We start from the raw sequence: 14,623 nt of genomic DNA, 5'->3' as shown, positions 1-14,623 counted from the left end.
AGAAAAATCCCAAATACAAAATCTAACAGCACACCTAAAGGAAACAGAAGCAGAACAGCAAAGGCAGCCTAAACCCAGCAGAAGAAGAGAAATAATAAAGATCAGAGCAGAAATAAACAATATAGAATCTAAAAAAACTGTAGAGCAGATCAACGAAACCAAGAGTTGGTTTTTTGAAAAAATAAACAAAATTGACAAACCTCTAGCCAGGCTTCTCAAAAAGAAAAGGGAGATGACCCAAATAGATAAAATCATGAATGAAAATGGAATTATTACAACCAATCCCTCAGAGATACAAACAATTATCAGGGAATACTATGAAAAATTATATGCCAACAAATTGGACAACCTGGAAGAAATAGACAAATTCCTGAACACCCACACTCTTCCAAAACTCAATCAGGAGGAAATAGAAAGCTTGAACAGACCCATAACCAGCGAAGAAATTGAATTGGTTATCAAAAATCTCCCAACAAATAAGAGTCCAGGACCAGATGGCTTCCCAGGGGAGTTCTACCAGACGTTTAAAGCAGAGATAATACCTATCCTTCTCAAGCTATTCCAAGAAATAGAAAGGGAAGGAAAACTTCCAGACTCATTCTATGAAGCCAGTATTACTTTGATTCCTAAACCAGACAGAGACCCAGTAAAAAAAGAGAACTACAGGCCAATATCCCTGATGAATATGGATGCAAAAATTCTCAATAAGATACTAGCAAATCGAATTCAACAGCATATAAAAAGAATTATTCAGGGGGCGCCTGGGTGGCACAGTCGGTTAAGCGTCCGACTTCAGCCAGGTCACGATCTCGCGCTCCGTGAGTTCGAGCCCCGCGTCGGGCTCTGGGCTGATGGCTCAGAGCCTGGAGCCTGTTTCCGATTCTGTGTCTCCCTCTCTCTCTGCCCCTCCCCCGTTCATGCTCTGTCTCTCTCTGTCCCAAAAATAAATAAAAACGTTGAAAAAAAAAAATTTAAAAAAAAAAAGAATTATTCACCATGATCAAGTGGGATTCATTCCTGGGATGCAGGGCTGGTTCAACATTCGCAAATCAATCAACGTGATACATCACATTAACAAAAAAAAAAGAGAAGAACCATATGATCCTGTCAATCGATGCAGAAAAGGCCTTTGACAAAATCCAGCACCCTTTCTTAATAAAAACCCTTGAGAAAGTCGGGATAGAAGGAACATACTTAAAGATCATAAAAGCCATTTATGAAAAGCCCACAGCTAACATCATCCTCAACGGGGAAAAACTGAGAGCTTTTTCCCTGAGATCAGGAACACGACAGGGATGCCCACTCTCACCGCTGTTGTTTAACATAGTGCTGGAAGTTCTAGCATCAGCAATCAGACAACAAAAGGAAATCAAAGGCATCAAAATTGGCAAAGATGAAGTCAAACTTTCGCTTTTTGCAGGTGACATGATATTATACATGGAAAATCCGATAGACTCCACCAAAAGTCTGCTAGAACTGATACATGAATTCAGCAAAGTTGCAGGATACAAAATCAATGTACAGAAATCAGTTGCATTCTTATACACTAACAATGAAGCAACAGAAAGACAAATAAAGAAAATGATCCCATTCACAATTGCACCAAGAAGCATAAAATACCTAGGAATAAATCTAACCAAAGATGTAAAGGATCTGTATGCTGAAAACTATAGAAAGCTTATGAAGGTAATTGAAGAAGATTTAAAGAAATGGAAAGACATTCCCTGCTCATGGATTGGAAAAATAAATATTGTCAAAATGTCAATACTACCCAAAGCTATCTACACATTCAATGCAATCCCAATCAAAATTGCACCAGCATTCTTCTCGAAACTAGAACAAGCAATCCTAAAATTCATATGGAACCACAAAAGGCCCCGAATAGCCAAAGGAATTTTGAAGAAGACCAAAGCAGGAGGCATCACAATCCCAGACTTTAGCCTCTACTACAAAGCTGTCATCATCAAGACAGCATGGTATTGGCACAAAAACAGACACACAGACCAATGGAATAGAATAGAAACCCCAGAACTAGACCCACAAACGTATGGCCAACTCATCTTTGACAAAGCAGGAAAGAACATCCAATGGAAAAAAGACAGCCTCTTTAACAAATGGTGCTGGGAGAACTGGACAGCAACATGCAGAAGGTTGAAACTAGACCACTTTCTCACACCATTCACAAAAATAAACTCAAAATGGATAAAGGACCTAAATGTGAGACAGGAAACCATCAGAACCTTAGAGGAGAAAGCAGGAAAAGACCTCTCTGACCTCAGCCGTAGCAATCTCTTACTCGACACATCCCCAAAGGCAAGGGAATTAAAAGCAAAAGTGAATTACTGGGACCTTATGAAGATAAAAAGCTTCTGCACAGCAAAGGAAACAACCAACAAAACTAAAAGGCAACCAACGGAATGGGAAAAGATATTTGCAAATGACATATCGGACAAAGGGCTAGTGTCTAAAATCTATAAAGAGCTCACCAAACTCCACACCCGAAAAACAAATAACCCAGTGAAGAAATGGGCAGAAAACATGAATAGACACTTCTCTAAAGAAGACATCCAGATGGCCAACAGGCACATGAAAAGATGCTCAGCGTCGCTCCTTATCAGGGAAATACAAATCAAAACCACACTCAGGTATCACCTCACGCCAGTCAGAGTGGCCAAAATGAACAAATCAGGAGACTATAGATGCTGGAGAGGATGTGGAGAAACGGGAACCCTCTTGCACTGTTGGTGGGAATGCAAATTGGTGCAGCCGCTCTGGAAAGCAGTGTGGAGGTTCCTCAGAAAATTAAAAATAGACCTACCCTATGACCCAGCAATAGCACTGCTAGGAATTTATCCAAGGGATACAGGAGTACTGATGCATAGGGGCCCTTGTACCCCAATGTTCATAGCAGCACTCTCAACAATAGCCAAATTATGGAAAGAGCCTAAATGTCCATCAACGGATGAATGGATAAAGAAATTGTGGTATATATACACAATGGAATACTACGTGGCAATGAGAAAAAATGAAATATGGCCTTTTGTAGCAACGTGGATGGAACTGGAGAGTGTAATGCTAAGTGAAATAAGCCATACAGAGAAAGATAGATACCATATGGTTTCACTCTTATGTGGATCCTGAGAGACTTAACGGGAACCCATGGGGAAGGGGAAGGAAAAAAAAAAAAAAAAAAGAGGTTAGAGTGGGAGAGAGCCAAAGCATAAGAGACTGTTAAAAACTGAGAACAAACTGAGGGTTGATGGGGGGTGGGAGGGAGGGGAGGGTGGGTGATGGGTATTGAAGAGGGCACCTTTTGGGATGAGCACTGGGTGTTGTATGGAAACCAATTTGTCAATAAATTTCATATATAAAAAAAAAAAAAAAAAGCCATCATAAAGTGAAAGGTGGAAGGAAGCTGCCAGAGAGCCCATTCCCAAGCGACTATAATGACCTCCAAAATTACAGAGGGAAATGGAAACAAGTCAGGACGAAGATCTCAATTTCAGCTTCACCACATTTGAGAGGTCTCTGTCCCCTCTTTGTTTATTCAGCCTTCACTCAACAAGTTCTTTACTAAGGGTCTAAGGTGTACGAAGTCCTGGGGAAACAAAACAGTGAGTGAAAGACACAGATCATTTGAGCCTCCTAGTGACCCCTGAGTCGCAGGATCCCACCCAGCGCGCAGAACACAAAGAGCTCACACCTACCGTTTCCAACCTGTGGAGCAATGGCTTCAGCCTCAGGCCAGGGTGTATTCTTGAAGAATCTTTCAGTCAACTTGGTCCAGCTGAAAACCAAGCACAAAAATTCTACAAGTCCAAAACAGGAAGGACCTGAGAAGAAGAAACCTTCACATTTTACAGATAAGGACCCAGGCTCACAAAGGGGAAGGCGTCACAGAAACGAAGCCAGGGCCAAAGCCCTCCACGTCTACAACTTTCCTATACCCAACTCTGCACCTCAACTTTTCTCAATACGGTAAACACTCCTTTTTATCACTTATGGGGCAGCTGGGTGGCTCAGTCAGTGGGGCTCCAACTTCGGATCAGGTCACGATCTCACAGTACATGCGTTTGGGTCCCGCACTGGGTTCTGCGCTGACAGCTCAGAGCCTGAAGCCTGCTTCAGATTCTGTGTCTCCCTCCCTCTCTGCCCCTTCCCCACTCACGCTCTGTCTCTCTTTCAGAAATAAACGCTAAAAAAAATTATCAGTTAGGCAACCACCGTGCTCTTCAGGATCATTTCCGGCCTCCGTGTCATGAATTCCAGTCATACTTAACAGCTTGCTGTTCCCTGATCTGATACCTGTTTTAGATACTCCCACCCTTCTCCCTTAGCAATATTTTTCCTACTCTCCTGGAGCGCTGTGTCTCCTCCTCCTTTCCAAACTTGGAAGCAAATCTGTTTGTTGTGGTCTGATGCCATCACAGACCTGCACATCCCACCCAAACACCGCTGCCCACGATGCTTCACAGCCCTACAAGAGGTTTCCGTTCAATTTCCCTCCTGATCCCCTTAGGAGCTACTTCCACTTTCTCCCACTCTCCTCAACTCCCACCTCTCTCTCTTCTCCAGATCTTTCAGTTCAGCACAGAAATATGCTCAAGTTCCTGCTTCAAGACATGCGACAAAACACAAAGCATCTCAACAACTCTTCGTGTCCTCTACACTTGCTACCTCTCCTTTGTCATCCTCCATTTCTCACCCTCTGCCATCTGGCTCCTGCCTCCACCACTCCACTGAAACGGACCTTGCTGGTGATCACAGGACTTCTCAATTGCCAAAATCAACCGGCTCCTTCCTTGACTCAATCTCACCAGAACACTTAACGTTTGTTGACCCTTCCCTTCTTCAAGTCTCTTCTCTCTGGTTTCCTGTGCCACTTCTCTCTGCTGACTTACTACCTATTTTCCTGACACTACTCTCTACGCCTATACTATCTAGATTTTCTTTCTGCCCTGTCTCCTTTACCATTTCCTCCCTCTGCCCACTCATCTGCAAAGGAACATACTTTCCAAGGCGCCAGATATTCTCCTCACCACACATTCTCCTATGGAAATGTGTACCACACGCTTGGCTCCAACTCTGTTTGCCACATGTGATTACTGTGCTAAAGAAATGAATGTCAAATTTTAATTTTAATTAAAAAAAAAACCAATATCTAACTCAGTTTCTGGAAAACTTTCAAGTATATTTAGAATTATTTAAGTATGCGAATCTGATTTTTCAACTGTAAATGTTATGAAATCTAAATAGAAGGAAACCTGGGTGGCTCAGTTAAACATCCAACTTCGGCTCAGGTCATGATCTCACGGTCTGTGAGTTCGAGGCCTGCGTCGGGCTCTGTGCTGACAGCTCAGAGCCTGGAGCCTATTTCAGATTCTGTGTCTCCCTCTCCCTCTGCTCCTCCCCAACTCATACCTGGTCTCTCTCAAAAATAAACATTAAAAAAAAAATTTAAATAGAGATCAAGTATTTCCAACATATACAAATTGAGTTGTGCTATAAATACAAAATATAGGATTTAGAATGCGTAATACTAAAAAAAGTAAAATAACTCATTGACGGTTTAATTCTGATTATGAGTGGTAATATTTTAGATGTTGAAATAAATTATTAAAATTAATTCCCCTTGTACTCTTTTTACTTATTTTTTAAGTCTTATTTATTATTATTATTTTTATATATTTTTATTCATTCTGAGAAACGAGGGGGGGGGGAGGGAGGAAGGGAGGGAGACACAGATTCCGAAGCAGGCTCCAGGCTCTGAGTTGTCAGCACACAGCCCAACGCGGGGCTCGAACCCACAAACCATGAAATCACAACCTGAGCCAAAGTCAGACACTTAACTGACTGAGCCACCCAGGTGCCTCTAAAGTTTTATTTTTAAGTGATCTCTACACCCAACGTGGGGCTCAAGCTCACAACCCTGAGACCAAGAGTCATAAGCTCCACCAACTGAGCCAGCCAGATGCCCCTCTTTTTATATTTTTTAAACATAGCTGATGAAAAAAACTGTTACACATGTGGCTAGCATTATTATTTCTATGGGACAGCACCGAGCTACACACTTTTAACTAGGAAGATGTGAGGAGGAAGGAAAAAACAGTTCAAGGATTAATTCTATTCACTGATCCAATAAGCCTCTGGCTATTAGTTTTGTCCATCCCTCCTCTCAGTAATGGTTTAAATTCTGCTTCCTTGGTGAAGTCATTCCTGACTATCCTGACCCTGACTGACCTGTCTCATCTTTAATGCCAATTACACAAGGGCAATCCCCTGAAAACCAGTCAAAGCGTGGCTCACCCTGTTATGCATTAAGTTGTGCAGTAATGTGGGGCATCTTGGGGGGCTCAGCTGGGTGAGTGTCCAATTCATGATTTCCGCTCAGGTCACGATCTCTCAATTCGTGAGACAGAGCCCCACGTCAGGCTTCACGCCGACAGCGCAGAGCCTGCCTGGGATTCTCTACCTCCCTCCCAAGCTTGCGTGTTGCACACGCGCACTCTCGCTCTCTCGGTAAATACACATTAGGAAAAAAAATCGTGCAGTAATTTAAAAATTGGGCTCTGCTGTCAGAATGTGCAGGTTCAAAACTCAAGTAGCCATGTGACTTATCCTTTCTGTGCTTTGTTTCCCTCATCCGTAAGATGAGGAAAACAATACTACCTACTTCATGGGGTTACTGAGAAGCGTAATGAGTAAAACACAGGAAAAGCATTCTGAACGTTGCCTGATTTACACTGGTCGCACGTACTACTGTAACTGCTGCTATAATTACTGATCACGGTGTTATTATTTTAGACCCTGTATGAGTTTGTTTGTTTTTTTTTATTTAATGTTTTTATTTATTTTTGAGACAGAGAGAGACAGAGCATGAACAGGGGAGGGTCAGAGAGAGGGAGACACAGAAACTGAAACAGGCTCCAGGCTCTGAGCTGTCAGCACAGAGCCCGATGCAGGGCTCAAACCCACAAGCTGTGAGATCATGACCTGAGCCGAAGTCAGAGGCTTAACTGACTGAGCCACCCAGGCGTCCCAGACCCTGTATGAATTTTGGCAATACAGTCCAACAAAGTAACATGTCTCCCCCAAGGAATCACAGAAACCCCTTGGGCTCTCTCTTTACAGAGAAGTGATTAGACAGCACCCTTTTCAGGGGCTGCATCACTAAACCAGTCCACCTAGAAAGAGGGTCATTTCAGCCAGCGGTCTGTACCTGTTCTCATAGATGTCTTGGATCTCATACACCTTCTGGTCAATGACGTCGCTGGACACGCGACTGGCCTGCAGCTCATACACCTTCTGGTCAATCAAATCTGAGACGGTTTTGTGGAAATACTGGATGAAGTTTTTGATCACTTCAGGGATCACCTGATAGGTCTGCTGTTCATACTGACGTTCATAAGCCAGATCCTGCTTTGGATCTCCTAAAGGTTGGACAGAACAAATACTTTACCAAGTGCCTTCAAACCCACATATATTACAAAACAAAAGGGCAAGACCATCCTCTAAATTAAACTAAAGTCTACAAATCAGGTATAATTCCCTTTTAAGCACTCAGAAATATAACTGTCCCCAACTCATTCTGAATCCCGGTACGCGGTTTCTTCAAAAAACGCACCACTGCTTAAAATTATATGTTTGTTCATAATCTCTTTCCTCCACTAGAACCTGAAGCCTAAGAGGGCAAGAACCTTGTACTCAGTGTACCTTCAGGTGTACCCATGTGGTTATATGTGTGTTAGAAGAGAGAAGACGACTGTGGGAAGGGAAAGTAAGTAGTAGGCACTTAATATTTTTTGGATGAATGAATGAATGACTGCCATTTTCTACCAATACAACAGTGCAAGTTACCAAACTTCTCTGCTCTGTTTTCTCATCTGCCAAATGGAGACAACTTTAATTTAGGTACTTTATAGAACTGTTTTAAGGACTAAATGAAACACTTCGGACAAAGTACCTCCAACAATGCACGGCACTTACTAAGTCAAACCAACTCACTACATTTCAGGAAACCCCAACCCCAAAACCTTCCAAAAATACTTCACTTGGGCTTGGTTTGAATTTCTTTAATTTTTCACGACAAGATTTTCGTCTTCAGCGAATAGTCTGACAAGGAAACCACATCCAGGATAGTAAGCTTTCTCTTCTGAGACTCGGAGGTGGAACATGAAACAGACCTGGTTTATTAGGCTCTATACCACCCTCCTTCTGAGAACTAATAACTGACTCCACACCAGGACCACGAAGAAAGAGCGTTTAACAGATGCCCGTCAAAGCTGTTCTGAGACCTTCAAAAAGGTGCCAAACCCTAGAAGTGCCTAGCTAGCCAGACAAGTCCATGGTCTCACCTGTGTGCATGTCATAGTCGCCTGGGTAAGCATAGGGATCATAAGCAGCCTATTAAGGAAAGAGACGGAAACGGTCACCAATTCGTGAACCCAAAACGTTCGTTCGACAATGTTTAGGATGAGCAGGGTACTAAGAATACGCAAGTGGATAAAACACAGTCCCTGCCTTGGAGAAACTCACACGCTTGTGAGAGAAGGGAGAATAAACAAGACAACGATACAACGTTACGGATGCAAATAAGGTAGAGCAAAGCCCAAGAGGCCGCGGGAACCAACGGAGTTTTACAAGGGGCAGCCCAAACCGTAAGAGCTAAGTTACAGAAACACAGAATCCTTATGGGATTCCATAAGCAGCCTCCGTCTCCGGTCTCGCAAAAGGAGAGAACGAGGAGACCGGACATGCGAAGTGGGCGGGCCGAGACGGGGCTGGTGAGTAGCATCAAGTAGTGGGAACAGCATGAGGGCCGCGCCCGCAGGGAGGCAGGCCGGAGGCGGTCGCGGCCCGCAAGGGCTCCCAAAGAGGCCCGGACGCCGTCTCGCCGCGGGGCCCAACATCCAAAGAACTCTGCCTCCTTCGCGGAGCTCAGTTCACGCGCAGGGCCAGCCTTACCTCGGACTCGTAATCATCAGCTGGATAAGACATGGCTGCAGCACTCACGAACACAGCCAGAGAGAGCGAAAACTGCGGCCCGCGCCTGCGTCGTGAGGCCGGAAGTTCAGCCCCTACCGGGCCTGCCGGGAAACCGGAAGTCTTCAGGGAGCCGCCACGTCAAGAAGGGCGGAAGCGGCAAACACTTGAATTTTTCTTCCTTCTTCAAATAGAGGCTGTATAAGGAAGGGGGAGTCTGTAGTGCTTGCGCAAATTCAGAAGAAAGAGTGAACTGCTTCGGCATGACAAAGAATGGGCAAAGAGAAACCAGAAATGATGCCACACAAAAGATGGCTGACAGCTTCCTCTGGCGACTTCTCGCAAGAAAGGAAGTTCGGGTATGGGGGCCTGATGTTGGATTTAGGTGTAAGCAGTTTGCCTGCAGCAAGGAATGTTTTCAAATGTTTGGCTTCGAAAGACTAAACTTACTGGTTTAGAAGTTGAGACTTGGTCCCATGCAGCTAGAGGTCATTGACACAAGGCGCCTGCCAACTTTGGACAATAAGGTTGGAGCAGGCAATGGGAGGCCCACTGTGATGTGGGGCCCTAGAGGCGGCCCTGCGACCCACCCATGCAGCTTCCAAGCTCGGGCTGTGGTCTTTTTCCAATCGGGAAGTAGGGTGGGTGCTCCTCCTAAAGAAGTCCTCCAGTTAGAGATGGGGTTCTAAAACAAACCAGCGAAAACCGGCATGTGGGCCAAGGGCCTTAGTGTGGTCATCTACTCAGCCACGACACCTAACAGAAATCTGGATTCCAGTCCCTGCTCAACTGCGGATATGCTGTGTGACTAGGAGTGTTCCTCGCCCTCCTTAGGCCCCAGCCTCTGCTTCCTCTTTTAAAACAGCTACTCCAGCTTTTTCCCTGCCAGGCACAGTCCACCTCGGGTTTTTCGCATTCACATTTAACCTGGTGTCGCTTATAGAATGCAGTCCTCCCAGATAGGTGCAAGTTTCGCTCTGGTTCTACCTTCCGTTCTATGAGCATCCTATTTAGAATGGCGATGCCCTGCCCCATCCCAGCTCTTTGTGTCAGGTTTTTGCTTTGCCTTCCCTTGGAACTATCACCAAGAGGTGATAACCATCACGGTGAGACAGGGAAACTGAAGGGACCCCATTTTTAGAAAGACTGCTTCTCTGCTGTTTTTCTGCTAGGCCACATTTACTTTTGTTTGTATCACACCTTGCGTCTCAATAAACCAAAGAAGCTGTGTTCCCACTCCAAGGGGAAAGCAAGAAAGTTAATCATTCTCTGAGTTTCTTCTTAGGCCCCCAAACACCTGATAACATCTGAGCAGATGAGGATCCCAAACATGTTCCAGAACATCAGCTTCAAACAAACCTTAGCCAAAGCTGGCATCAGTCCCTCCTACCTAAAGTGATTTATGAAATAACACCTGTTGTTCACCTGTCACTCGCCTTTGTCATCCTTTTCCTGGGCCCTTTTCTGATATAATAAACAGATGACCCCAAGCAACAGAGACTCGCTCTCCTTTCCTTTCCAGTCTCCCAGATACTCCATCTACTATACTCTATCTCGTACACTTTCCAGTGAACTGTTTTCATTTCCTCCTTGCTCATGTTTCATGTTTCCTCCTGGCTCTTGGTTTCATGTTTGGATCATGCCCCAAGCCAGGGACCCTCTTGGCTGGTCCTGCAGGGCCCCATCTGGGTCCTCAGACCCAGCCCGCCAACATCAGTAGAATTAAAGCTTAAAATTTAGGGACCTTTGGTTCCCCAAGACTCTTCTGTGGCTTGAGGAGGGTCTCAGCAATGTGCTCATATGGTCCTTTGCTTCTGTAGATTTTCTTTTTTAAAAAAATTATTTATTTAAGTAGTCTCTACACCCAACGTGGGGCTCGAACTCACAACTCCGAGATCAAGAGCCACGTGCTCTACCAACTGAGCCAGTTAGACACCCCTGTTTCTGTAAAATTTGCCAAAGTACTGTTTTTACAGCAATTGCTTAAAACTCTCCATCTAATCTGATTTCTCCTGTGTCAAACTTCCCTGTATCATATTTAGTGGCGTTTGGGACTCAGCTAGAGGAAATCCAGCTGGGAATCTCTGAGTTTAGTAGAATATATTTATGTGATCCTCTTCTGTGTGTGAAGTTTTTGCTGGCCTTCCAGTGTGTAAGATATACCCACCACTCACTGTAATCGATGAGTGTCTTCAATGAAAGGATTATTTAAGGTTAATCAGGGCACTAGGAAGCTTGAAATTACCTGAAAAATTACATTTCATATGACAAAAATTTGATACAGCTTGCCCCCAACTTTGACAATTCTCAAAATGTTCATGACATTACTGAAAAGGAATTGTGGCATCGGAAGAAGTTTTCCTAAATTATCAATAATAAACATGTTTACACCTGAAACTAACGTAACACTGCATGTTAACTATACTGGAACTTAAAATGAAAATAAAAAGTAATTAAAAATTTTTCGATCTAACATGCTAGAGGAAAAATTAAATTATTTTTCCATTCTCATTATCGAAAGTGACCATACAAAATTGTTGTTATCTAAAGAGGTGATCAAAGCATATTCAGCTTAAAAAGGAAAAAGAACTATGGCGGTGTTTAAGAAAACTAACAAATATGTTTCTTTTCTGGATTTTGTGATGTTTGTGTTATTTGCCAGATTTTAAAAATGTATTTATTTTGAGAGAGACAGAGAAAGTGCGAGCAGAGAAGGGGCAGACAAAGAGAGAGAATCCCAAGCAGGCTCCACCTTGTCAGCGCAGAGCTCATATGGGGCTCGAACTCACAAATCCATGAAATCATGACCCGCGCTGAAATCAATTGTTGGACCTCAACGGACTGAGCCACCCAGGTGCCCCCATTTGTCAGGTTTTTAAGGTCACAAATTGCAATCTATAATGGCATGATTTCTTGCACAATTTGTGTTGTGATTTCTCGTTCTAAATAAATAGTTTCAGGGTGCTTGGGTGGCTCAGTGGGTTGAGCATCCAACTCTTGGTTTCGGCTCAGATCATGAACTCAGGGTTTGGAGTTTGAGCCCCGGTGGGATTCTCCCACTGTGGAACCTGCTTGAGATGATCTCGCTCCCCTCCCCCACTCGTGCTCTCTCTTTCTCCCTCAAAATAAAAATGAACTTAAAACAATAAAATAGGTCTCTTTCCTACCTAGTTTTGTTTTTGTAATTTCCTATTATTTTTAAAATTATTTATTTGTGTATTTATCTTAAGTAGGCTCCACGCCCAGTATGGGGCTTGAACTCACAACCATGAAATCAAGAGTCACACACTCTACGGGTTCTCTATCTATATCTCTCTATATATAGTGTATATCTTAACATGTCCCAATGGAGCTTCTGACTTTCTGCCTCAACCTTGTTCCTCCCTCAGTATTTCCCATCTTGGTTAGGGGCAACTTTAATGTGTTCATATGCTGAGGCCAAAGTCTTCAGAATCACCCTTGACTTGACTCTTGTAACACACATTCAGTGCATCTGCATTTTGGTGGCTCTACCTCCAAAATGTTCCCTCTCAATTCTTACCACCTTGTTTCTATCATTCTTGTCCAAGCCACTATCATCTCACTTGTATTGCGATAACTAGCTTACCCTTCCCCCTTGCACTTCTCGGCCCATATTTGTAGAACTGCATTTGAGTTGAAACGTAGGCCATTGCCTGGCAGTATCTTAAGCTGGCTTAGAAACACAACTTTGAAAAAATAATAAATAAATATGGAACCCCATTACAGACTATGAAATGTCTGATCACACGGTATTTGATTTTGCAAGGCTCCCCTGTTAATGGAAAATCAGTACTCCAAAGCCAAAGAAACTGTGGACAGACCAAAGCTCCTGGAACAATTTTACCCGGGGGAGTCGTCGAGAGGGTTCAGCCACTGAAAAGCTGCCCTGATTCTCTTGATCTTCATTTGCCTGGGATTTGACACCGGAAATTCTCTGACTCGGAAGAGCCATGACTTATATTTTGCAGTTGGCCTGGTCTCTTCGACAGGATTCCTTTCGAGCGCCACTCCCCGAGAACCCCGCATTTGTCTGTAGATCACTCACTGTTTCATTCTCCGGGGCATGGTCTCACAAGCCCCTGTCACCCACGTTTACTGCAGTGATATGTGGGCCCTGGGAGAGCAGTAGCTCTCAGAACTAGAGGCTCCTTAGTACATGGAGTCCGCTAGACAGAACAACACAACACAAAACAAAACAGTGAAGCATCAGGCTGTTTCCTGACATGTTAAGTTGTATCCCTTCTATCACCATGAACATCAAGACAATCGTTCTTGCCCACTGTTCCCAACAAAAATTGACCTGAGTAAATTTAAAGATCAAATTGACTTTATTCAACAATTCATCAATGGGGCGGTAGCCCATCTAGCAATAGAAAAGAGCTTCGCTGGGCTGCAGACAAGGAAAGGTTTTAAAAGGTGGAGAGGAAATCATTAGCAAAGAATGCACACTTTGGGGCACCTGGGTGGTTCAGTCGATCGAGCATCCGACTCTTGGCTTCAGCTCCGTTCTTGATCTCACAGTTTGTGGGTTTGAGCCCCGCATCAGGCTCTGCTCTTACAGCGTGGAGCCGGCTTGGGATTGTCTCTCTTCCCTCTCTCTGTGCCCCTCCCCTGCACTCTCTCTCTCAAAATAAATAAGTAAACTTAAAAAAAAGAAAGAATGCACACTTCGGGCAAGGTCTCCTTGTTAAGGGGAGCGGCAGATTATCTCACTAGTCCTGACCAGGTAACTGGTGAAAGGCTACATTCCTGGGGCAGGGAGTGGGGGTTGAAGCTGCAATTAGCTTGGGTGTTGAGTCTTGGTTTGCCAACGTAGGGCTTAGTACAAGTGACTCCCTTTGGGGCCTGTCGTCTCTTTTAACACCAGAAATAAATAACCATGTTTCTGAAAACACAGGGCCCCCTCTCTGTAGCCTAAAAGAAAAATTCTCAAATTGTTGAAAATATCATTGTCACGTCTCTATCTTGATTGGGGTGGTTGTTACATGAGTATACGCACTTGTCAAAAATCATCAGCCTTGTACACTTCATATGTGGGAATTCTACTGTAGGTCATTCATACCTCAAAATGTTTGATTTTTATATTATAGGTAACATTAGTAACAAATAGCTAACCAAACAATTTTGGAACTTATGTGATGACAAAACGTTAGCACCTTTAAGAAATTAAAAATACGATTCTCCAAACTTTGTAATAAATTATCAGTTGTTAAAAAAATGATTATAATAACCATAAAGAGTAAGCTTACTTAATCGTTAATGAAGGAACCAACACTATGACAGAGCTGGTTTGGAAAGAGTTTGAGAAGAGTTAAAGGAATACTGGATTATGATTGCCAATCATATTTCATACCCTATAGGATAATAAAACTGTAACCTTTGGGATTATTTTCTCCATCAGGTATGCAAAAAATGATTGCATCTTATCTGTTTCCTCCAAGGGAACTTCTAACTTTACAGAGTTGGAAAACATCACTGGTCCTCATCAATTGTTAGGGTTAAATTTCCCCAGAGTCAGATGGCCCTTCTGTGGGTTTGCGAGCAATTCTCTAGCATGATATTGAAAAGGCACACAATCACCATATGACGTATTTCCAGGTACAGAGGAGGGCTTGAACTC

General features: G+C 43.5%; 1 protein-coding gene across 1 annotated transcript in view; it reads right to left on the bottom strand.

Moving 5' to 3' along the window:
* The window catches only part of EIF3L (eukaryotic translation initiation factor 3 subunit L), a 30,700-nt gene extending 21,627 nt beyond the window's left edge, over positions 1 to 9,073 (bottom strand). The window contains exons 1-4 of the mRNA XM_030320579.2: positions 8,965 to 9,073; positions 8,355 to 8,403; positions 7,220 to 7,430; positions 3,708 to 3,787 (exon numbers count right to left, since the gene is read on the bottom strand). Coding sequence (XP_030176439.1) covers positions 3,708 to 3,787; positions 7,220 to 7,430; positions 8,355 to 8,403; positions 8,965 to 8,997 — 373 coding nt within the window. The 5' untranslated portion in view covers positions 8,998 to 9,073. The remainder of the gene's footprint in view (positions 1 to 3,707; positions 3,788 to 7,219; positions 7,431 to 8,354; positions 8,404 to 8,964) is intronic.
* Between the last annotated feature and the right edge of the window lie 5,550 nt (positions 9,074 to 14,623).

Source organism: Lynx canadensis, chromosome B4 (genome assembly GCF_007474595.2).
Source record: "Lynx canadensis isolate LIC74 chromosome B4, mLynCan4.pri.v2, whole genome shotgun sequence".
NCBI classification, from domain to species: domain Eukaryota; kingdom Metazoa; phylum Chordata; class Mammalia; order Carnivora; family Felidae; genus Lynx; species Lynx canadensis.
Note: the sequence above shows the minus strand (reverse complement) of the source record. Positions and strands in the feature narration are given on the sequence as shown.